Genomic DNA, 24,949 nt, shown 5'->3' with positions numbered 1-24,949 from the left:
CCATAGATTTTTTGTTGTACCTCATTTGTTTGGTATTGTTTGATTGGCTCATCAGTGGAAGCTATCCATTATTTACTGGTCATTAATTAAACCAAGGGTGCACACCTATGATCTTTCAACACCAAAATCCTGAAGGTTTCACAGAATAAACAGAGCAGTGTGGTAGAATAGAGCATAGTGGTCAGGGGATCTCTTTGTAAGAAGATTCCTGGTTTGAATCCCACTCCTGCTGTAGTACCCTTGACCACGGTACTTACTTACTTAAAGTAAATACTTAAGTGTAAAAATTCAGAGCTGAGGTTGAGTGAAAACTAGAACACTATACCATCTAGAATCACTACAGTTGTGCATGCCTGAAATACGCAGTTAATAAGGAGGTAAAGACAACCCGGTTCACAAAAGGAAGTTTCCTGCACACGCTTAATATGGCAAACTGTCATGAATGCGTGGCACATACGTTCCTGATCAGACTGGTTGGGTGAGTTAGAGCTGAGAAAAGCACAGATCTGAGGTGTTGTGTACCCAAGTCTCAGCTTCCAAAGGCTGCCGTGAAACCCGCTCTGGTTCTCGTCCACTTACAGACTTTTCTTAACCATCTCTCTCGTACATCATGTGATCATTTCGAGGCTGCAAAATTTAAAAGCTGTACCAAAACGTTATTCTTGCCCTCATTTATTATTCAACAGTACCGGACACTGGCAGCCAACAAAAAACTTTTAGTTTTAGTGATTTCTACAGGATATTTAAGAAAATACCACCATTCAAGTTAAATACCATTCTCAGTGGCAGGGGAGCATTTTGCTGTCTTCAGTGACACACCAGCACTTGAATTTGAAGTCTTTGGACAAAAATGATAACTCTTCTCAAGACGTTCTTAACTTGAACACAAAGATATATGTTCACACTTATCTCCAAAGCAATTTACAGTTATTTACCCTTTTATACAGCTGGGCCCTTTTACCAGAGTGATTTCGGACTAGTGCCTTACTCAAGGGTACTACATGTGGAGGGGAGATTCAAACCTACGGGTCCAAAGGCAACAGCTCTAACTACTACACTACCAGCTTCCCTTCTATATCTATCGAAGTAAATAATTACTCCTCTTTTCACAGTGGTCAGCTGCTACGTACCCGACCTATTTTTGTTTTATAAATACAGTGGGCGATGGGAGAAGCCAAGCATTAACAGAGCGGGAAAAACGTCAACTACCCTACTTCCCAAAGTGACACAAAGTTCCCTCCACTAATTTACCCACCCAAGCGCCCCCGTGAGCTCTCTGGCAGGGCCAGGCTAAAAAGGGCAGCTTTGCCGCCGAGTTGTTCGGCGAAGCTGTGTGCTGCCCAGCATGACACAACAGCCAATTAACAAGCATTAACATACACAGCGGGGCACCATGGGCTCACAATGGGCCGCCCCTTAAAAGAAACCACAGGCCAACGGGGTGTTTTTCATTAGCTGCCTCCGCTGTTCGCTCACAAAGGCCATGCAAAATAGATCTAATTAGGGCCGGTTTCAAGTCGGTACAGTGCATCTATTATGTGCCGGATATCAACATGCAGAACTAGGGCTGGGTGGAGACAGAGCAAGGGGAGCGTGGCTTTCACCAGCACCCCTTCCTCCTCTGTTTTTTGGCAGGGGTACAGATTAGCTCCCTTTATGATCTTTTTAACAATCCTATTAACTTCCTCTCCAGGGGTTATTCCAAGCATACAAGTGAAGTGAAAGAAAATTGGTCCAGTGTGTGTATTTGTGAGAGAGCCCTACAAAGTGTAGTATGGGAATTGCACTGACATGAGGTCTAAGCATCTGGGTTTTTTTTCTCTATTTCTTTTTAACTCCTACATACGCTTACTGCAAAATCATACATGGGATGCTGAGTGGTTGCAGTCATATTATTTCTTGATTTGGGAAATTAAATCATTGACATCAGTGTGTGTTTACACTTACACAGTTCTGCACTGGAATTAAGTTGTCTATCATCACTTTAGTCAGGATCAGTTTGTGTAGTGCAGCTGCATTATGATAGTATTTTAAACGTGAAAACCATGACATGGACAACTTGTTAATGTAATTTTCTTCTTTCATAAATTTGTTGGTTTGCAGAATGGTAGTTGGTGATTGATGACTGGTAATTTAGTGTCTTGTGCTATGTTTTGTGTCGCACCATGGTCTCTGAAGAAACGCCATTTCTACACAAGCTATATAGAGGAATGACAAGAAAAACTACTTGAACTTGATCAAAACCGTGAATTTTTGAGATAAAACTACATGCAGAATTAATTAAAAAACAAATGCAGCTTCTGAAAGCACCACTAAACAGAAAAATTTGTGTACTGTGTCATATCAAATGTTCACTTTGAATTTCTCTGTGAAATAATACAAGTTTTTTTTGCAGTGGGATAAAGTCTCCATGAATGCAATATATAATTATTTTAAGTAGTATTTGAGTATATAAATGCATTGTAGCTGTAAACCTGTTATGAAAAGGGTCCATTCACATTCTGATACTTAAAAAAAACTGCTATGAGTTATAATGATTCTCATCATTGAAGGGGAGAGGGTGCTTTTCACCACATCACTATATTTCAGGACATACCTTTGCAGCAATTATACTTTTGGACCTGAGTGATGAAGTAGAGACATGAAAATGGAAAATGTGAGACTACATAGAAATGCTAGGGGATGGAACCAAATAAAAGTTGTGGGTCTGCCAGTGATTGCATTAAAAAATTATTTGGTAATGATTCCTTTATCTTTCCAGCTCCAAAATTCTACAGCAGTCGCAGGCCTTGACATTTTAAGTTGGTGTTTTTTCGTGTAATTACATCCCCCCCATGTTTGATTTTTGTCTTTTTTCTGTAGCTGGTGATGGGGAAGATCAGGTGCTGTAATATAGAAGGGAAACATTAGATGCACCACTGCACACTTGCCTTCTTTTCCACAGACACATTTCCCCATCAATAAACGGCTTACTTATAGCTACATAAAGTATATTTCTGAGTGCAAAATACAGACTCCGCAATGTGATTGGTTTGTAAGAAATCATGTGGTTGCTTTGACTTGTGTAGAGTTAAAAATACGAAGGGTTGCGTTTGGTAGATACTCTAAGTTAAAAATGGTCACTCTCACAGAAATTCACCTTGACCGGTAAGCTACTGTATGCATCATGAAGTTACAACATTCTCTCAAAGTCAGTGAAATACTAAAGGGCAGTTAAATAAATTTAATATGCCAAAATACAATAAAAATTTATCATATAAAAAGAGATTTATTGTCAAGTACCCGATTCGCAAGTTGTCGAGTACTCGATTTGAAAGTTGTCAAGTACTCAATTTTCTCAGTAATAAATTTTTACAGAGAAGAATATGAGAGTATGACAAATAGTTCTCATTAACTATGCCATTTGTTTATTAAACCACCACAATATTGCTTGAACCAGCTGAACTCATCAGTTTTGGAGTCACCTCTCGCATTACACAGAACTGAAATTATGTGTTAAAGGCTGTAGTGTATCAGTATTGCCATGGACCTCTAGATAATTATTTCTTGTATAAAATAAGCTATGCTCATAGGTGGAAAGAACCATTAAAAGGTGATATCTTGGCAAATACTATCAATCTCTGATACAGGCAGTGAAAGCTCACTTTATCCAGGTATGGATATTATAAACTACTCAGCAAATTTGTACAGATGCACAGCCCACTGTTGACAACGATGTTTTGTTTTCTGCCACTACTGGCAAAATAGCTCCAGGTCGCTCTGAACTGCATGGTCTCCAGTCACCTTACAAAAGCATTAAACTACATTCCTATACAGTTTAAGTACCATATCTAAGCTCTTTGTCCAAACGGTGTCTTTCACGTTGTGAATACAGGATGTCATTATGAGCTTTTCTTTTCGAACCTTGTACATTCATGGCTCTCAAAACGTATTTGAGTTGCCGTGTACAAATCCAAGAAGCACGCACAGCACTTCTCGCAGCTGCCCTCACGGCTGCTCAGGATGGAAAGTTTAAATGCAGTCAAAGAATGATGTTGTATCCCCTTCCTATATGTTCGATAAATTTTCCTGGGGGCGAAAAGCAACACTTCTAAGGGTGCTTGGAAAATTGTTGAGATACTGCAAGCTTGTCTTCCTTCATGAATTTACAGGCAGTTTAACCTCTACATTCAGCACTGCGATCAGTACATAAGCTTTTAAAATCATTTCAAAGTATTTCCAAGGTACTCTTTTGCTCAAAGAAAGCAGCCTGATAAACTGATCATCGCTCAAGAACAGTTAGGATTTCAGAGAGCAGAGAGGCTGTCGCATAGAAAGTCCTTTTTCCAGCAAGTTTGTGTTGGCAGAGAGCCTAGAGTGATGGAGCTGTTTATCAGGGCTTTCAAGTTAAACGGTTAGGACCACTATATGGCTCACTGCTATATTAAGTGCCCTTGGCTGCCCATTGCCTGGGAGGCAACAGCCCCTTATCCTATTTGCTTCACAATGGGCTCCCGGTTACCCGTGGTGACGATCACAGGGCACTAATCCGGGTTTGCAATCAGTCCCCACACGCTTTTCATACTGTCACTTTCACAAGCTGTTGACTCCATTATCCAATGGAGAGAGATGGAGAGACAGGCAGGGTGAGAGCAGAGAAAGAGTGAGGGACTCAAAAGGGATGGATGAGGAGATGGGGAAATAGACAGAGATTTCAAGAAAAAAGGCAAAAGGAAAATAGGAGAGAAGGGCTGGAGAAGAAAGGGAGCTTCAGCTCCTGAACTCCTCCTATCTGCGTTGGCTTTCTCGTGTTCAACCAGCTGTGTTCTACCTCTCCGCCTGGCTGCCATAATGAAACTGACAAGCGCTGAAAGTAAAAAGTTTTCAACTCAACACAAAGGTTTTTGTTTAATCCAAGAGTAGAAAGTACCAGTGCCGCTGCTTTCTCTGCCAAGACGCAGACGACTTACATATATCTACAAAATGAAGAGATGTGGTTCGAAACAGCAGTAAGATAAAATAAGCTTATCAGGTAGGTTTTACTCATCCATGATCTCATGATTTAGATAAGCTATATAACCAGGTACCTTTTATTACCAAGTTCCAATGAAACCTAGTGACAGAAACCCTTGTGCTGTACCTTTGAAATGAGCCCTAAACATACTATTTCCACAGAGAACAGGTAGCAACCATCATCATAGCATGGTACGAGTCACAGACATAAATGAATCAACGGGTAGTATGATGCGTATAACTTGCCCCAAACTCGAATGACTCAAAGGCTATGCTATGTTAGGTTCCATCCCCATGACTCAGGGTCGGAGACCGTGTGGGCACTTGATCAGATGCCGATTTTGAGGTTACGTGCTTTCATGACTCATGTTGGGCTGAGAAACCACCAGAGGGGCCCGAACCCGCATCTGGCGAGGGCTAACTAACTATCGGGGGCACCTACAGGCAATGTTCGGTGTCATCCATTCACCAGAAGCTATGGGCAGTTAAGCATTGCGAGTTCACCTCAACTGCATGTCTTCGGACTGTGGGAGGAAACCCACTCAGACACAGAGAACATGCAAACTCCACACATTTACATTTATTCATTAAGCTGACGCTTTTCTCCAAAGCAACTTACAATGTTAAGGTAATTACAACTATTTATCCATTTATACAGCTGGGTAATTTTTTACTGTAGTGATTTTAAGGTGAGAACCTTGCTGAAGGGTACTACAGCTGGAGGTGAACCTGCAACCTTTGCGACAAAAAGTTAAAACTCTAACCACTACCTTACCAGCTGTTGCCCACGATCTCTCACACCACCTACGTGCTGCAAGAGAGCAGCGCTACCTCTTGAATGAGCTCCTGCACTCTCTGAGCAGCTGATGAAAAAGAAGACTTTTTTTTAAATAGTCTTACACAAAACTTTTTATAGGTTAAAGCTTTTAGAGGATATAATTTAGTGGGTGGATTTACAAACAATTTGAGTTACAAGTTGACATCTGGTTCAACTGCATTGCAAAACTGAGTTACAAGTGTATCAGAATTAATACCATCAAATTTTCTCTATTCCATGAATATGTGGCCCCTTACAGTAATTGTTCATCTCAAATAATCTAACCAATGATACTTCTACTGTTAAACGGTCAAAATTCCTTCTTTAAAATCTGACAAAAATTGAAAAAAATGGATCATGAGAGGGAATTTATGGGCAAAAATTCCTGTTCATTCCAAACTCATGCCAAGATTCAAGCCCCCCCCCCCAAAAAAAAGTCACCCTAAATGATGTATAAGGATAGGTAGTCGAAAAGGAAATAAAATAGTATTTATACAAATAAGGAAAAATTAGTGTAACATTCAATTAAAATAGCATGTTCACTTCTTCACTGATAAATCCCAGAAAATAATTTCTTTTAACTTTAATCACTTCTGCTAAGCTTTGTTGAATTGTACATGCCCATGAAGTTTTGCTGAATCTCATATTCAGTTATAATAGCAAACATGGGCCTGCATGTAAAAGCTTTGTGACCATTCTGTCAGTTTTTTTTTGGTCAGTCTGCATTTGGGAGAGGCAATAACAAATTTTTGCCTTATTTCAGTAGATTTTAGATTTTTTTCTACTTTATCAATAAATGCAGGACAAAGATTTTACAGTTGCTTCTTTACTGAGGTTTACTCACCTTGTGAGCTTTCACTAGCTGAGGTTTACATTTTCACAAGGAAGAGTGTGCAGAGCACCCTGAACATTGGGGGGTCTAGTGTATGTATTACATGCACTATAAAATTCATAAATATAAACTAATGAAAGGTGCAAAGCTTAGGTTGCAAACAAAAATGTGAAATGTGTATACAACTGGGAGCAAAGTGTGACCAGAGCTGAGAGCATGGGTACATGATTCCCACAATGCAGTGCGGCAGTGTCTTACTTGCATGGTTCAATTTTCAAATGCAACCTCACTTTATCAAATCATGTGATGACAGCCAGGAGCCGATGTGAAAATCTGTACCGATTAACGAATGAGTGCTGCTTATAATTACTTCCCTGATTGCTTGCGATGTGCCAACTCTGCCTGCTTGGTGGGCCCCACACACAAAGGTTTTTGGGTGTTTCTTCCAAAGTAGTAGAATAACCTCCCTCTGTCACTCAGAGCTGCTGAATCTCAGTCAACAATCAAGAAGTGGCTCAGATCACTTTGACTCATTCCTCCTTCTGTAAGCATGTAGTATTTTATCTGTATTTAAAAAATTACCTGTATTTAAAGCATATGCAGCTACTCGTGTAATATATATTGATTTAGATGGTGCTTTGAGACAAACTGACTACTCTAGAATCACATCTGAATTTAGATCGCTGCTTCTGTTAGAGTAATGCATTTTTGTATTTTTAGATTTTGTGCACCACTTCCAAGAAAAGCACCTGCTAAATGAATACATGCACATGTAATTGTGGACCAGATTAAATAAAAATTCAGACATTAAGTGACTAAATCAGGGAAGAATAGGTTAATTGCATTATTTAATGAAGGTTAATTAAAGGCTGTGGTTAAACTAAGAGTGGTAGGCCTTATAAAGACTGCCAGATAATTAAATGTCACTTCTACAGAGCAGCTTATGTTTTAACAGTTAATACAGCTGGATAATTTTTACATGAGCACTTTGGGAAAAGCAGCTCGCTCAAGAGTACTAAAGCACAATGTGAGATTCAAACCTGGTTCTTTCAAATGCAAGGTGGCAACCTTAACCAGCTACGCCACTTGCTGCCCCAAAAGGGAGCAAAGAAACCCACCAGGCGTGAGACAACAGGCAAAGACCAACTCTGTGCTCACATGAACCCGAGTCAAGGAGAAGTAAAGTTTGAACAACACAGTGGTGGTGAATTACCTCACCCCTCAGTCAGGGCTCTAAAACCAAACTGTTCACATTCAAACTATATAAGAACTGCAGGGGCTGAGACCTAAACTCTGCTTTTTGAATAGATGGTCAGGGTTAAGCAAAGTAAAATAAAAAGACACTGAGCCACTTTTTTTTTTTTTTTAAGGGGGTTCTTTGTTTTTTAAAAACAAGACACATAACAAAAATCACAACCATATAAATTACAACAGCAACACAATAAAAGTAACTCTTAAATAAAGTTGTTCTCTTCATCTCTTTGTTCATTTATCCATAAAAAAATAAAAACCAACTTTTTATTTGAAATTCTCTCTTGAATGTTATTCCTCTGTTCTAAAGTTGCCTGAAAATAAAACCTGCAAGCTTCCACTATAGCATGTTCACCATTTCACTATTGCAGAGTTGAATCGACTTTTCACTTTGGCACAGTGCCATCTGGTCATATCTAATGAAAAATTAATTTAATCTACTGCTGGAACAAGGGAAAACGTTCATTCAAATCAGCTCTTCTCATTTATGTACATTATGGGATTTCAAAGACTGAAGACCTTAGTTTTCTAAAAAGTCCATGAAATCAAGCATCATAAAATTTTATCCATACAGTCAGAAATATGCTCATCTCCCATGAAGATTAGCGATGAAATGGTGATGGCAGCAGCAGCATCATCTCTGTGCCTGATAAACACTGCTCATCTCAAGATGGCAGTTCACCCAAACCAGTAAGCTGCCTAACACAATGTGTCATGAACTATGTGCACATATGATTTTATCACATCCTAATAGGTGCAAATTAAATTCTGACCACCTCATTTCATTGCACTTTCTGGATTTTGTTTCAAGACATGCCAGTAATGGCAAAACCCTTGGGTGTCATATCCTTTCTCATTTATCAACTAACTCAAAGAACAACCCTTGAGAGGGGAGAAAAAAAAAAAAAAACATTATTGTGCTGTATACCCTTATCTATTGGATATGGAGCAGATCTATTGCTTTTTCAGAACTGCTATTATAAGTTGTGACAGCATGTCATTAAAAAGCTTTTAAAGTATAATTTTTTAAAATTTTTTTCTAGGTTTTCTGTCCTTTAAGAGACTAAGGTAGCTGTAAATCCTCTATGACCAATGTCTGTATAACTATGCAGACAGGAGTCAAATAATTAGATACCATTAAGACTGCAGGAAAATATGGAGACTAACATACTGTGATTCTAAGGGCACAGTATCCTGGCACCAAAAAACATTTACATAAAATTTGAGTTCCTTCAAATTATAATATTGCTGTTTGATTGTTTACTGACTCAGGGCTGGTGGATCAATAGTTTTGAAGACTTTCCAAAAGGAACAAATCTACATTTTGGTGTGTGTGTGTGTGTGTGTGTGTGTGTGTGTGTGTGTGTGTGTGTGTGTGTGTGTGTGTGTGTGTGTGTGTGTGTGTGTTGTACCAGATGAAGAGAATCCAGAGTAAAGAGGCTTAAGATGCACAAACACAGTCAGATTATCAACACTGGCATCAAGTCCAAGAACTAAACATGTGCTGCTCCTCAATCTGCAAAATTACTATAGGAAACCATGTTACACAAAAAAAGCTTGCAATTGCTTTGCATACCAGCATTAGCGGGATTAAGACCAACAGCACAACAGTTTGGGGAAAGACTCCATTCGGAGATTTTTCTGTGCATTAGCACCTCAACTCAACTGTGGATTCAAATACCTGATACAAACTATAGTATAGCTTCACTGCTTAAGATTTGATTTCCCAGCCAATGCTTCAAGGACAAAAAAACAAACTTGCAAAACCTGAACATTGGCCTGGATTTACATGCAGTAAACATAGTGTTAAGTAAGCCCTGTGGAACATCCAAAGATATTGACAAATTGCCACAGACAGTCCAGGGAGTTACAGCACAGTATCATTCATGAAATTGAGCTCTTGTCTGCATACACCATGTTAATGCTGGCAGTTCCCCAGATGGAAAAATTTAATAAAATATAGCATAAAACATCTGACAGACATAAAACACATCCACAGCATGTACCAGGAAGGCAAAAAAATAATGTAGAAGTTCTGTAAATCAGTGTACAAGAAGGGGGAAAGATGCACAACACCAATCACCACCCCCCTTTCTAGTCAGTCACCTTCAATATTTTCACTAGGAGCTCAACAGCCTGTAAAAAAAAGCTTCCTTCCCCCAGCCAAACCAATCTCATACAATAATGAAAAAAAGACAAGCATCACTCTTGAGTTGGTAAAGTTCTTAGAAGAGTAGCTGCAAGTCATAAATCGGGAGAGGTGGGTTCCAGTGTCAGTGTCTTAAGCCCTGTACTCCACTGAAAGTGTGTACTGCCGCCCTGTGGCCATCACACACATGCACCCATCCCAGGCACTCATGCCCTGTCTGAGGATGCCACTGTAGTCTGGGCTCTTTCCCGAGTTGCTGAGGACTGCAGACTGAGCTCAGCATCTGAATGTCTAATTCTGACATTGTTCTCCCATAATGGATGAACTCTTCCAGTTGCAGTGCCATGAATCTATGCAGCTGAACATGGTTAATGCCAGAAGAAAACAGCGGCAGAGTGCTGAATTTAACACACCTTCCCGCCGTCATTAAAGCGGCAGGGTTAAGTAGGACAGGAGCTCTGGCTTCAGAGTGCAGACGCGCTAGTGGTTAATTTTAAAATAAAAATTAAAAAAAATGCAGGGTAGTCACAGATCCCTTTTCCATGAATCTAAAAGACGGGCCATTAGAAAACACCAAGCAGCCTGTCGCCAACAATGCAGAGCAGTTGAGTTTGCAGTAATGGACATGCATATACATACACGGACAGTACTACCAGCAATCCACTACTATGGCTTCCTGTCACTAATGAAAGTCTGCTTGAAAGCAAAGGCATGTTATCTGCTCACACCAGATGCATAGTTTGGTATTGCGTCTTCACTGTGCTCCTGAATGGAAATGTGTAATTTAAAAACAAGGAGGTGTCAGAATTCTATGCATGAAGTCAAAAGGTAAGGTTTCTTGGCTTCTGGAAACAGAGATTGTTATTAGCAATGCATCTCCATATTCCACGCCTCTATGACTTGGGTTTAGAGAGACTCACAATTTACTAGTAGTAAGCAATTCTGTTTTTCCATGAGAAACCATTTGCCAAGTGAACTGGGACCTGCAGGGCCATGGCACAAAGAGTTGTTATGGAAGATCTCCACTGAGCGAGGACAGCTGTGAGACAGAAGGGCTATGATTACTCCAAACGCTGCTCTCCAGGAACTCAGTTGAGAACTCCTGGGAACATGAAGTGAGACAGGGCAAATGATGGTGTGCAGAGGGGCAATTAAAGATTCTTGCTGGTACCAGTCAAACTCAGTCTTCAGCATGTGGACTTCCTTTTTGGCTGCCGTCACCAACAGTCATGGGTGTTTAAAACATGACGACAGAGTCATTGCTGAAATGAATGTAGACTGAAAGAGGGTGAGGTGTCCAGACTGGGGCGAGACTGAGTGGCCAGTTCTATCTGTGTTTTTCTCTGTGTGTGCACGCGCGCGCACTCCCATCTAGGTGTTGGGCCCCTAGCAAACTTCAGCACTCCAGTGGAACCAGGAAGCAGCGCCTGCAGTCCACGGCCTTGGGGCTGGGAGGCTGGGCCCGTTTCCTGCGCAGTTCGTCCCGGCCCAGGGAGCCACTCAGGCGTGTATACGCTGCCTTGTACTTCTTATCGAAGGCAGCTGGGAAGAGGGAAAAGGGGGCGAGATCACCAGGGAAATGTCAGTGACTGTCCCAATGGCCAGCCATCAAAACCATGCCACACCCATCAGGGAGAGCAGATATGCAAAGTTTAGCCACACTTCTTTAACCCAAACTCTAGTAATAAACATGGACCCAATGAAATTAACTATTTTTGACTGGATATAAGAAATGCAGCAAACAATATGAGCAACAAGAAGATAAAAACGAAAAACACTGAGGACTAAAGAGATGGATCGGTTCATACATCAAATTTTGGCCAAGTGATGAACTGAAGGATGTGCAGAAACAGTTCTTACCAACATGATCTTTACCCATAACAGCCAAAGTGAGGAAGAGGATCTCTCTGTAGAGACTCCTGCAGAGGAAGATGAAGTTTAAAAACACAGGGACAGAACAAATCAGCAAGCGCTCTCTACGGTTTGGGGAGATCTCCAGGAAAGCCAGCTTCTCATATATTCGTGCTCTCTTCCAACTGATGGTTTGCAACACTCGCCTTTGTACCCGAGGAGTGCCAGGTTGTTTGGCAACAGTATCCAGGAAGAGAGTGATGGCTTTGTGGACTTCATTCATGCCAACGCAGCGCAGCACCTCCTCCAGAAACGCCAAGGTGAACGGGTGATTGTGCCTCCTCCAGCTGTAATTCCGCATGGGCATCCCGCCTGCAAGGGACAGCAACCGACTCCGCTGAGCTGGGCACTTGACTGCTGCCTGACCGTGCGCTAAAGTCAAGGACAGCAAGTCAGAGCTTTCTTCCACTTGCACTGCTCCAACCCATAACATGCACAATTACTAGCAAACACACACACACACACACACCGAAACATTTCAGGACTCTCGTTTTATTTCTCTTTAAATCACCGGGACAGCTGGTGGTTAGAGCTTCTGTCTTTGGCCCCAAAAATCATAGGTTCAGTTCCCACCTCTGGCTGTAGTACCCTTGAGCAAGGTACTTATCCTAAAACTGCTCAAGTAAAAATCACCAAGCTGTATAAATAGGTAAATAAGTGTAACTACCTTAACATTGCAAGTCTCTTTCGGAGAAAAACATCAGGTAAATGTAAAATTAACATTTACACATCAACTCAAGGGATTTCCCTCAAAGAAGGTACAGAAGGTGGGAAAGGTTATACACACACACCTGCACATAAAAAAAAATACTCAGCCTCTCCATAAAAAAAGATGTTAGCAGAACATTTTCTCAAAAGGTAACTGATAAAGTGATGTGAAGGAGGGGGTCTTACTGTGTATCCTCCAGAGAACATAGAGGGGAGGCCACTGATCCGTATCGGGGGTCAGCGTATCCCAGAGCAGCCGCACCCTCACCACCGCATTCTCTGCACTCTAGATGAGCAGAGAAACACATGCATGTTTCGAACAGCTAACTTGAGGAATGTAAAAGGAGGGCACCGTCACCAGGCTGAAGTACCTGTGAGAGCTGGGTGGTGAGCTCCGAGGAGTGCAGCAGCTGCAGCAGGTTGCTGGGCAGACCAAGGCGCTGGAAGTACCACACCAGGTTCCAGAAGATAATGGAGTGGTTGTCGAGGAGCTGGCCCTGGGAGAGCACAGCCTCGCCCTCATTCTCCAACAAGCTCTCCAGCTCCTTGCGCAGCACCAGGGGGCTCAGGTAGGCCACGGTCACCAGAGGAACGCTGCTTACCGAAGAGCCCTGGAGATACAGCGGCAAGGTGGTCATGGAAAAAAAAAAAAAAAAAAAAAAGAGCACAGGTACACATAAGCACAGATGAACAGAGACGGCACTTTTACTGTCATTGTTCTCTGGCAAACAAAAGCACAAGCAATAAAAACATTTAAAAAAAAAAAAAACACCAACATTGTACACAAATCAGTATCGACTGTCCGCATGGCCAAAAAAACAATAGCCATATTAAAGCAAATAGTCTGGAAAAAGGATGTGAAAATGCACTTTGAATAAGTCGTCAAATACATTTACACTGACATATATTCATTTAGCTGATGCTTTTCTCCAAAGCGACTTACACTGTTAAGCTTCTTACAGTTGTTTACCCATTTATACAGCTGGGCAATTTTACTGGAGCAATTTAGGGTAAGTACCTTGCTCAAGGGTATTAGAGCGGGATGTGGGAATCAAACCTCCAGCTGCATCAAAATAGCTAAGGATATCGCTGTATAGATGAGGAATCCCATGATGCTTGACTAACTCACATGGATACACACTCATAGCGATCCAGAAGTGCACCCGAAGACACTCTGTTCATTCGCCAACAAAGCACACAAGGAACCCAAACTCTGCAGAACTCATTTGTGCTCAGAATCGCCAAACCATAAAAATGCTTTTAAATAGAGTACGAAAACAGGTATTTCATATAATAAACTGGAAACACTGAGCTGGCTCGAGAGCAGGTATATGTAATGTTGAGGGTACCGTGGTGGTGCTGCTCTCTGAATAGCCGCTGGTTTCCGAACTGGTGTCCTCGCACACTCCGTTGTAAAGATGACGCGTGGAGCCATCCTGTCCAGCAGGGGGCACACTGCCACCCTCCGACACATCCCCGACATTCCAGCCGCTATGCTCTGAGCTGCAACACACACACACCCACAGCACCAGGCTTTAGCCGTTAAATAACATAATGCACTGGAAATGCAGCTGAGAGTTTCAGAAAAAGCCATATCGCGCAGATCCCGTTGACGATTTTTCAGTCACTGACACTTTTACAGCAGGGAATCGCTGACACCTTTGGACGGCGATAGTGACACCAGTTTGCGCAATGAAAATGTGAGCGACGGCGTCAACAGTGGCCTCATTTACAGGTAAATGTTAAGCTGCTGAAGCTGACTGCTCAACACTTGCTCGCACACCTAGGGCGAGTGTGGAAGGGCTGCTGGCATGGCGATACCTGCACGCCGGTCCGAGGTCACAGATCTCAGCGTTGAGGAGTGGCACAAAGGTGGCTGAGCAGAAGGGACAAGTGGAATTGAGGTTCGAGTCGTCGGAGGTCCAGCCCGCCATGATCTCCTCGTCATACACCAGGGAGTTACATTTCCGGCAGAGGGAGCAGCTGGACATCAGAACCTGCAGAAGGATGTGTGCATTTACCATTGTTAGGTCTACTGGCTACACACCACGCTGGCTGATGGCACTGATGGAAACACATATGTTGTAGTTCATTGCCACTAAAGCTACAATTAAAATTCCAGCTTGCTGATGTGCATGTGAAAATACACGCCAACAGGACTGACCTCAAGTCCAGCTCCTTCCTGTGTGGAGTCCCAGGATTTTCGGACTTGAAAGGAGAGATTAGGGGGTTCCGCGAGGTCGATGTCACTACCGACCGAAAGCGAGCTCTGGTGTGACAGGAAGAGGCAAAAGCATAAACATCCACACAGCAACGTCATACAACTCCATCAGCGCTTGGTAGGATTTCAGTATGTTCTTTTTATCCACAAGACAGGAAAAAGTATAGTTTCATGCAACTATTCAGCAGCGCACAAAAACCTTTGATTGAAAAGTAGAAGGCTCCCCCGGTGATGGGAAAGGTGACCCTGTGAGGGCAGCCCTGGCGTCGGTCTGCTGTACCTCTGAGGTGGCGTTATACAGGCGCTCCTTGGCCTTCAGCAGCGAGTCAGCCACCTGGGACTTGCGAGACTGGCGCTGCTCCGAGACCCTTCGGCCAGGGATGGGCCCGCCTCCCGGCTTGCGGTCATCTACGCTGGCGGCCCGGCGGACCAAAGCCCGGTGCCGGGTGGGCGTCAGCAGTTGCTGCAGCTTTCCTGCCAGCCCGCGGCTTGGAGACGGCATATTGTTCGAGTTCTCATCCACGGCTTTTCGGCCCTGTGCCTCTCTCGGCCCCAGCACCCTGCTGCAGAGGCGAGAAGGAGAGAACGTGGAACTCTCAGCCCTGGGAGAGGGCAGCACCACCAAGCAGGAGCAGAAGAACAGACAACTCATCCTGTCCCCAGCGTGTTTACCTCTGTACCATGGGCCCCCCCCGCCCTCACCTGCCATTTCGCCCGTGAGGCTGGCAGACGCAGTCAGGCTCCGAGTCAACCGTCTCGGCGCAGTCCTTATAGAAAGTGGACAGGCACACCTCGCTACGGCGCAGCAGGCCCCCGGCAGGAGGTGCCAAAGAGGGGCCCGTGCTGTCGCGGGGGCCGGCGGGTGGTTTCCGTGCAGCTGGGTCATCGGTGCCCACTGCGACAGCACTGTGGACAACTATTCTCCTAGACAGACTTTTAGACTCTGAGGAGACAGGGGGTACACACACATGGGTTAAACAAAAAATCTTTATTAAACTTGTGAAAAATCGTAAGTTTCCTACCATTTTTCACATTTCCAGTGGAGCACTGAACCTCTACAAATCAATGCACAACTATATATACATATACAGTATCCACAGGTGTGTGTGGGCTTTAAAAATGCAGTAAGAAAATGCACAACTACAAGAGGTCTAAGATATGAAGAGAAAAAAGGACCACTATCTGCTCGGATAACATGGCCTTTCTTTGAGAACCAATCACCACTGAATTACTGCATAGCCCAATACCGATCTACTTCCTGACTACCTCCTGTTTTCTTCATGTGCTTTAAAGAACTGAACATTCTTAACCTTCTTTTTATATTGCATGTGCACGTATGCTTATTTTTTTGTCTCTTTATTTCCAAGTCACTCACTGTCATTAGCCGCTTGCATGCTACTCAGACTGTTGCTTTTCACGAGGGCGCTGGTCAGCGATTCGTGGCTTGAGGCCTCACTCAGCCCACTCCAGCTAGACTGGCGAATTAAAGTGGAATGGGGCCGTGTCTCTGTGGGCTGATCCGCAGGAATATCTGCGGAAGACCAAAATATCTCAGCAACCCAGTACCAAGAATCCCTGTACATTCTCTACTTTACACCTGAAGAAATCTTTGACACTTTAGAGGTAAACCAACACATCTGTATCAAAGAAATTAAATGGTTTCCATATTCCTTCTAATTATGTTTTAGACTTGAAAGATTTCAGAATTTTCCTCCACCCTTTAGCTGAATTTCAAAATTTTCCAAAACTCTGAAACTCCCCTAGACATGAGCCTTTCCAGTAACTCCTAGCCCAGCCAAGCTGCTTTCTTCACACACAGCAGGTCACAAGGACGCCAGTTCTACTTATGAACACCACCACCAGAATCATTCAAGTTCTGCGATTTCACCCATACCTGCTCGCGAACCTACAGAGCTGCTCTTCCGCCGCTGCTTGACCGGTTGCCTGAACTGCGCCACAGCCACGAGCACGTTTCGCAGCTTCGCCCAACGGAGCCGGCCACCCTGATTGGTTGAAGGCCACTTGCTCTCCAGCACAGCCTGCAAATGAAAGGCAGAGCAGCGTCTCAGATCAGCACCAAGGTAACTAAGGAATGCTCAGCTTTAGTAGCCATGAAAAACATGGTAAATAAATGCGTAAAAGCGACCCTAGAGCGTCTCACCTTGTTGTAGTACCCGTAGGTGATGGTATTAGGTGTGATACCAGCCTTCTTCATCTCGAGCAGCACCCGCACGGCAAGAACGGGCTGCCCATACTGACCGCAGAGCTGCATCAGAATACGGTAACACACCTGGAGACAAATTCAGATGCATAAATTAAGCGAAACGCAAACATGCTTCAGCAGTCCTGAGGAGACTGCACACAGAGATCATGAAGAACACACTGAGGGAATGGACCATCCATCTGAACGCAACCAGAACTAAAGAACGAGCAGCATGTTAACAGAAAAGAACTGGTGACACCAAGTGGAGAAAACCAGCGCTGTGCACGCTGCTTCCCCCCTGATCGGCTGCCTAAATCCACGCGATTGCGGACCCTGGCTACACTGATGTCCGCTCACCTTCTTCAAATTGAACTTTACCTCCCAGCTGTAGATTTCCTAGTGCATTATGACACACAAGTATGCCTACAAGGGGTGGGCAGCTACTGCTACTTAGACTCCAGAGGTTGATACACACACACACTTTCTGAACCGCTTGTCCCATTCGGGGTCGTGGGGAACCGGAGCCTACCCGGCAACACAGGGCGTAAGGCCGGAGGGGGAGGGGACACACCCAGGACGGGACGCTGGCCCGTCGCAAGGCACCCCGAGCGGGATTCGAACCCCAGACCCACCGGAGAGCAGGACCTGGTCCAACCCACTGCGCCACCACACCCCCCCCCCCCCCCCCCCCCAGAGGTTGATACTCCTCCTTATTTTCTGGGCCCATAAGTTTTTTTTTCCCCCCTTTTCTTTTTTTTCTGTTGCCAGGCTTATTTCAGAGTAACTTATTAGTACCTGGCCTCGTTGCTTGCTTTTGTTCTCTTATTTGATCAATTGTGTTAAGTGCTTGTGCTTTCTTAAATCTTCAATGCCTTTATTCCTGGGCTATGTTACCTTTGCGGCAGCTGCACCACACTACCTCATCCAAGACTGTCAACAGCTGATTGTTATCTTGCAATTTCATAAGCAGTTCTTTCCACCCCTTGCTCACCTCATCCGGTAGCACCACCTTTCGCGTCTCCATGTGCTTCAGCACCTCGTAGGCCGTGTGCAGGGCCCGTACCTTGGCGCACTCTGCACGCACAAACGTGGGCAGGTAGATGAACCACAGCCCATAGCAGTGCCCCAGCAAACATTTGGACCACATGTCTGGCACTGAGGAGTACTTCTGGGCCCGTTTCTGAGCCAACTTGATTTCCTTTATAGTTGGTGGTATTGGGAAGAGGAGGGGGGTACAGTTAGTAAAACAAGCAAAGTGACAAAAATCTTTCATCCACACCAATGACACATTTTTTGACAACCATGATAACCTGAACATGGCAAGCAAAAAGAATATTTCAGAATATTAAAAAAAGCTTTAGGGTCCAAAATAGTCCCAGAACAAACATTTCAGCTATCACTGTTTTCACTGCAACATAACATGTAAACATGTCACTATGAAATAAACTTCCCTTAAAAGATTTCAAGAATCTGTGGGCGAACAATGATGAGTGGAATGTCATGGGAAACGTGGGGTCTGTCTGGGATCACTCTACCGTAGTGGAAAATTTACATTCATCTTGGAAAACTAAACACTCAAATGCTTGTTTTCAACTTTTCCCTGCAAGGGGGGACTTTTCCAACAGTGCATTTCATTAAACTGATCATTTCTTACAAATAATCCCATTTTCCCATTAAAATATGGTAATTTCACAAGCACGCCTTCCCTCCAATGTCTTCTTCACTACGTAAAACACATGAAGCACGACCGATTTGGAACAGACTCAAGAATTTCAAAGGTGTACACAAGACATTCTGAACACTGTGAGGTTTAATAATGTTCGCTTATACAGAGCAGTTCAATTTCTAAACATTGCAGGAGAGTACACATTTCAGGACAAAGGAAAAAAAAAAAAAAAAAAAAAACACATCCTGTCAGATCAAACTAAAGCCTTGTAACACATGGAGACGTTAACATAAATAACACTAACCTGAAGTATACAAAGCTGTAAGACTGTTTGCGTATAACTGAAATACAAAATTATATAACTACTAGAAAAATTATTTTTAAATGTTAAATGTCACCTGATTCCATGATACTGCCAATTTATTAGTAAAATATTTGGATGTCAAGGTATGACTACAACAGAAATCGCTTCTAAGAGGAATATCTCAGCTTTGGTAGGGAAAACTTGCTGTACCTTGAAATAAACTCAAGCAAATTCAGCGGTAACAGATTTTAGTAAGAATCAAGTCCTCAAACCCTCAGTGAACCTCAGACCCAGTACTTATGCTGAGCTCAGGGCTGCTGTATTCATGGCCATGGCAGCTAGAGGCCAGCAGACTTTTCCAGTTCTTCCAACACCTCTACAATCTCAGAAAATAGCAAAAAAAAAAAAAAAAAAAAAAAAGAAATAAATATTCAGGAGCAGGTTGTTCACTGACCGCATGGAGAAAACCCTCCCAGAGCTGGCCCTTAGAGACCTTGACATTAATAGTCTTCTAGGACCTTCTGGATGGAGGGTGTTAAAGAAACACACTTGGCTAAGGCCTTCTCTTCATTCAGAATGATTTTGCACAGTAACACCAGCTATACTTGTATGGTGTAGGTTTTTTTTCTTTTTTACATTTACATTGAGTCTAACGGATTGAAACATAGAAAGTAAAAAAACAAGGGCAAAAAAGGTGAAGCTCACAGGGGACCAAGGAGGAGAACACAAACACAGGGAGGAAGGAGGGTGCAGCTCAGAGGGACTAACACAGCGCAAGAAAACAGAAACTGGAGGAAAGATCTGACGCATAAACTAACAGAACACAGCTTGACTGGGGGAGGGTGGGGGAGTCAGAGAGGGAAAGCAGCACCAGAAAAATGAAAAATTATAGGTAAAAGTACATCAATAGAATGAAAGAGAAAAGAAGAGAAAGGAAATTAAATGAAAAATTCAAAATAGAAACAAAAAAACTGGGTCAAAAGGTTTTTAGGAAAAAACCAAGGAATTATGTTTTTTTTTAAAAAAACTGAGCATATTGAAAATTTATTATAGAACACTAATCAGAAACATACACACACGTCTTTTAAAGAGAGCAGGTGTTTTGTTTTGCAACTCCAAATCAATGTTTGGTTTTACGCAATGTCTAGTATCTTGCAATGCCACTAACCAAACAGTTGCTGGGGGGCATCAGTGGCAGCTAGAGTACACTCCTCCACTCCAGTGTGCACAGCAGTGCGTGGGAGCACCCATGGCGAGCAGAAGACTGATGGATTCCACAATGTTGCCAAGAGCAGACAATTTGTCTATAAGACTCATGTAGCTGAAATGCACTGCTGTTTTCAGTCAGGAACCGTCTTAGCTATGAAAATGAGTATGCCAATATGGGTGGAAAAAAGAATTTCTAAAATTTCTCAATACTTCATTGTTAATCTTACATTTTTTTTTTTATATAACTGACTTATTTCACATTAAACCTGGATTCCTTAGCAAGACGTACACACCCGTGTTCAAGTTTTGACATTGTTAACGTTGTCGACACACAAAACCCACCCACCTGCTTGGTGCGTCGAGGGGCGGGGCTGCTTGGGGCGCTCCCTCTGGCTGGTACGCGCAGTTGGTCCTGCGGGCGGTCAAAGAGATCCGGCTGCAGGATCGGAAAGGTCTCGTAGCTGCACAGACAAAACGCCAACACAATCAGATGCAGATTTGGCCTCGTCACCAAGACGAGAGGGCTGCAATTAACAGCGTTAACTACCTCGATATATTGCGTTACTTTCATATTAGGATGAATAAAAGTACGTTGGTCGAAAAGCACAGATGCGGACTCGAGCACATCACAATACGAGGCACATCAGTCAAGGTCTCTTGTAGGAGGTACTGGTGATATTCCCGAAAACTCTGTTGCTGACAGAGACAGGTGGTTTTTAAAGGCAAACAGTCTCATCAGCTACATGCTCTGGCTGAGCAAGTTTTACGCAGGCAACAGTACATGGGCTCAGGGAGCCATTGACAAGGCTGTGTTGCAGAGTGGGAGGGGGTGAACAGACAAGGGTGGCCTGACAGCTAATCACCTGTAGAGGGCAGGAGATTCTGAGCCGTCTGCCTCCTGCGGCTCCTCGGGGGGCATGATGAAGACAGTGTGCTCCCCACTATGGCTCTCGTCCAGATCAATGAGCCGAACGTCTTCGGGCTTCTCCACGTCCACCTAGTCCCACAGGAAGAGGCGACAAAGAGGAAGAAACGATGATCACCGCAGTCCTCCCCAAAGAAGAGCAAATGAATGATGCCCTATTAAAAGTAGAAGGGCCACTTTGAAGAGGCGGAAAGAAAAAAATAAACTATCACCTTCTGGACACACTCGTCAAAGAACTCCAAGCAGGTGTGTCTGTCGCTGACGAAGGAGCACTCCTCAATGAACTGGGTGAACATCTGTGTGCGGGTCAGTTGGGCATAAAACTTCTGTTGGGTCCGGTCCCGGGATTTCAGAAATCCTGCCAGCAGAGATTGCCTTAACAATCTGAAACTCACTTCTTCACTTTTATCTTTATTATACAGAGCAAAGCTTATACATGTAAATGTGAATTTTAAAATTTAACATCACAATAACCAGCAATTCCAATCATAACTCGGTAGCAAGAACGTGAAACTACATAACTACACAAAAAGGACATCCATCTTTTTAACTGAAATTTGGCCTATGAGCAAATGTAATTTGTACCAAAAAATTGACGGAAAAGCCATCAAGGAAAAAAATTTAAATTTTCAAAATGTGCCTTGGTGACACTGAGCATCACACAAACTAAGCAGCCCACCTCTTCCATACTGGGTGTGACTTCTCCAACGGCACAGGAGAAACCACACCCAGGGCACGCTTTGGATGGGCACCAGTCCATGGCAGGGAAATCACACGCAAAGTCATTCACTCGCTTTTCCATACATACTATGGGCAATTTAGTCACCAGTTCACCTGAAACATACATATAAAGCGCATTTGATCATTTAGGTCTTAAGCCTAAATTTAAAGGTGTCCAGAGCACTTACATTATTCTGGACGTAGTTTTGAATTACTGTAGGTCTTCTCTGTTTGAAAGGCAGGGATTTTGCATGTTTGGTGAAAAAAAAGAATGAATCTTTTGGCACAGGAACACATTTTTCCCCTTTTGCAATCAGTGATAATTAAGAGTTAGTTTTGCATAAATGCCCTTTACGAGCAGATCATTGGGAACAAATTATAGTTATGTGAGGGAAGCCTGTAGATAGAAGAACTGACAGCAACAGTCACACAAAAATAAAGAGAGACATCCTATAATAGATGCGCAATGCACAGGATGGACACTGGCAGCTACGCACCCTGCAGGTTGAAGAGGGAGCTGCAGTCTGTAGTCCTTTCTGAGGGGGCCTGGGTGATGGGCAGCAGATAGGTCCGGTACCCCCGGAGGAGGCAGCTCATGAAGCGAAGAAAGGCCTCCTGGATCTCCAGCTCCAGCTGCTTCTGACGCCCATAGATGAGGTCATAGTCTGTAAGCAGGAACTCCAATGTTGCTTCCTCCTGGCCAGGCATGTAGACTGGAGAGAAGGGAGAGGCAGGGAGAAATACTGTCAACAAAAGCAATGACAATGAAGAGTGGGAAGCAAAGAGGAGTAGGAGAAGAATGTAAAACAAACAATGAGATGTAATATAACATCATGACACTTTTTTTTTTTTTTTTTTTTTAACCCAAATGTTATTTTGGATAATAGCTGGACAAGAGGGGAACATCTCTAGGTTTTTCCCCCCTCCCCTATACCAGCACCAACTCACTCTTCTCCAGAGTTTTATGCAAGTTCGTGAGGGAGGTCAAAAGGGTTTTGCTGTGTTTTCTGGGAAGTGATCTCCAAGAAAGAGGCTTCTTGTCTTCAGATCTACAGTGGGTATAAAAGAAAATGGCTTAAGAGACAGAGCTCATAAAGTTCCAACCCAATTCCTCACAGTTCCTGTGGCAGTCATCGATCAAGTCATGGTCTCAGAAAAAAAAAGGTCAAAGAGCACAGAAGACATTTTTGAAATTCTTCTAAATACAGAGGTATCAGCTTCAGATTTGTGCAGCTCCAGCAATCTGACCATGAGAAAGAGAAAAAAAAAAAATCCTCTGCATGTCATGTGGGACAAGCACATGAGCAGAGGTAATGAAAGATAATTCCAGCAACCTATTGGTCCTCTGGTGAGTAGCTCTGCAGGCACTCACTGGAAAATGGTGTTGGTGTCCAGGTCAATGCACACCACATCCTGAGGAGGGTTGTACAGGTCAAAGTAGCTTGAATGCACGCCCACAATAAAAGGCATGGGGGCGCACAGAACGTCCGCCAGCCGCAGGGGGCATAGGGGGATGTACGGGCACTGCCAGCGGAGAGGGAACACCATCTAGAGTAGGAAGGAACAGACAAAAGGGGATTCAAAGACCAGTAACATCATTTTGACACTAATCATCCTGAATATGAGGAGTAGCTACAAAGGACACAAGTACTTGTGTACAAATACGCTTACATCTACCTGATGCTTATCCTCAAAGCAACTTACAGTGATAGGGAACCTACAATTACTTACCCATTTATAGAACTGGATAATTTTATTGGAACAATTTTGGGAAAGCACCTTGCTCAAGGGTACTATAGCTGCAGGTGAGACTTAAACCTGCAACCTTTGGATCCACAGGCAGCAGCTCTACCCACTACACTACTAGCTCTCCCACTAACCTGTTTGGATGAACTTGTAATCATCAGCTTTATGATACAGATTCAGTTCAGCTAACAAATAAATTACTCCTCACAATAAACTGACAAGAGAGCTCAGACTCTGCACTTTCCTCATAACAACATCGCTGTCTCTTCTGGGATTTCCATGTCACACAAATACTGTTGGTTTTCCTGCACTTTACAATGGAGCAGTCCACAGCTGAGGGTAGGTAGAGCTGTGTTTGTTAACCGGTTCCCTTAATCAAGGTAAACATTAGTTAACTGAGATAGAGTTAAGTGCCCATGAGGACCAAGGCTAAGAACCCGTCAAAGATGAACTCATCACTCATCATATATGATTAGTGCTGGTATGTCATCCACGCACCACTGCATGTTCAAATGAGAGACCAGAGCAGCGGCCGTGATGCAGAGCAGCGATACTCACGGCAACCAGGGCTTCACTGACAGATGTGAGCACATCGGGTCGCAGAGAATGCAGGAGCAGTTTGTGCTCGGTGAGCACGGCCAGCAGCAGGGCGCACGAGTTCTCCGGGCCCAGGTTCTGAAGCAGCTTCACAAAGCTGGCTCCGCTGCAGGCACAGAGAGACAAAGCATGCTCACATCCTGACAAGTTTCACACACACGGACACACACACACGGTTGATGATTCACTTTTAAGTATAAGCTTGGGATGTTAAATAAGAGGTCTGTCTGGTGGACACAAGTCTCCTTTCTCTTGCCCTCCTAAGAGATTTTCAGTAAAGATGATAGGAAACGCCCTGACTACTACAGCAAAGCTTGACACACAAAAATATCATGCCTTAACAAGAATACAGGGTTCTATCACATAATGAGCGTAATTCTTTCCTGAAAGGCTGCCTTTAAGGTGAATTCTTGTAAAGCAAACTCTTCATTCACTTTAATTTAAATGGGGAAAATAAATTGTGCTCCTGAGTAACAAAAGGCTTTCCTATTTTTTTTTTTAAGCCATACACAAAATTCCGAGGTTAAAAACTGAATATCACCTCTTACCTAAGGGGTAAGGGGGAGGACACCGGCTGGCACAGCAAGAGATTGTCATAAGGGGACAGCTGCAAAGAGTGACGCATTCGGAACATGTGTAAGTTACTGGACAAAATGCCAGACATTCATGTCACATCAAAGTCAACAATCATAGCGCAT

The 24,949-nt window shown here is 43.4% G+C and overlaps 1 protein-coding gene across 3 annotated transcripts in view; it reads right to left on the bottom strand.

Annotated features, from left to right (window-relative positions):
* Positions 1–9,254: 9,254 nt before the first annotated feature.
* Positions 9,255–24,949, bottom strand: part of dennd4b (DENN/MADD domain containing 4B) — a 35,830-nt gene continuing 20,135 nt past the window's right edge. For all 3 annotated transcript variants that reach the window (XM_018764814.2, XM_018764815.2, XM_018764816.2), the window contains exons 8-29: positions 24,800–24,858; positions 24,213–24,357; positions 23,281–23,456; positions 22,857–22,957; positions 22,406–22,621; positions 21,401–21,546; positions 21,127–21,260; positions 20,610–20,724; positions 18,076–18,282; positions 17,043–17,171; positions 16,776–16,920; positions 16,257–16,412; positions 15,584–15,824; positions 15,162–15,444; positions 14,825–14,929; positions 14,482–14,657; positions 14,010–14,163; positions 13,032–13,271; positions 12,847–12,946; positions 12,099–12,264; positions 11,902–11,960; positions 9,255–11,583 (exon numbers count right to left, since the gene is read on the bottom strand). In XM_018764814.2, the coding sequence (XP_018620330.2) occupies positions 11,438–11,583; positions 11,902–11,960; positions 12,099–12,264; positions 12,847–12,946; positions 13,032–13,271; positions 14,010–14,163; positions 14,482–14,657; positions 14,825–14,929; positions 15,162–15,444; positions 15,584–15,824; positions 16,257–16,412; positions 16,776–16,920; positions 17,043–17,171; positions 18,076–18,282; positions 20,610–20,724; positions 21,127–21,260; positions 21,401–21,546; positions 22,406–22,621; positions 22,857–22,957; positions 23,281–23,456; positions 24,213–24,357; positions 24,800–24,858 (3,399 nt within the window). In that variant the 3' untranslated portion in view covers positions 9,255–11,437. The remainder of the gene's footprint in view (positions 11,584–11,901; positions 11,961–12,098; positions 12,265–12,846; positions 12,947–13,031; positions 13,272–14,009; positions 14,164–14,481; positions 14,658–14,824; positions 14,930–15,161; positions 15,445–15,583; positions 15,825–16,256; positions 16,413–16,775; positions 16,921–17,042; positions 17,172–18,075; positions 18,283–20,609; positions 20,725–21,126; positions 21,261–21,400; positions 21,547–22,405; positions 22,622–22,856; positions 22,958–23,280; positions 23,457–24,212; positions 24,358–24,799; positions 24,859–24,949) is intronic.

This window comes from Scleropages formosus, chromosome 18, assembly GCF_900964775.1.
Source record: "Scleropages formosus chromosome 18, fSclFor1.1, whole genome shotgun sequence".
Lineage (NCBI taxonomy): Eukaryota > Metazoa > Chordata > Actinopteri > Osteoglossiformes > Osteoglossidae > Scleropages > Scleropages formosus.
This window is presented reverse-complemented; position numbering and strand designations above follow the sequence as displayed.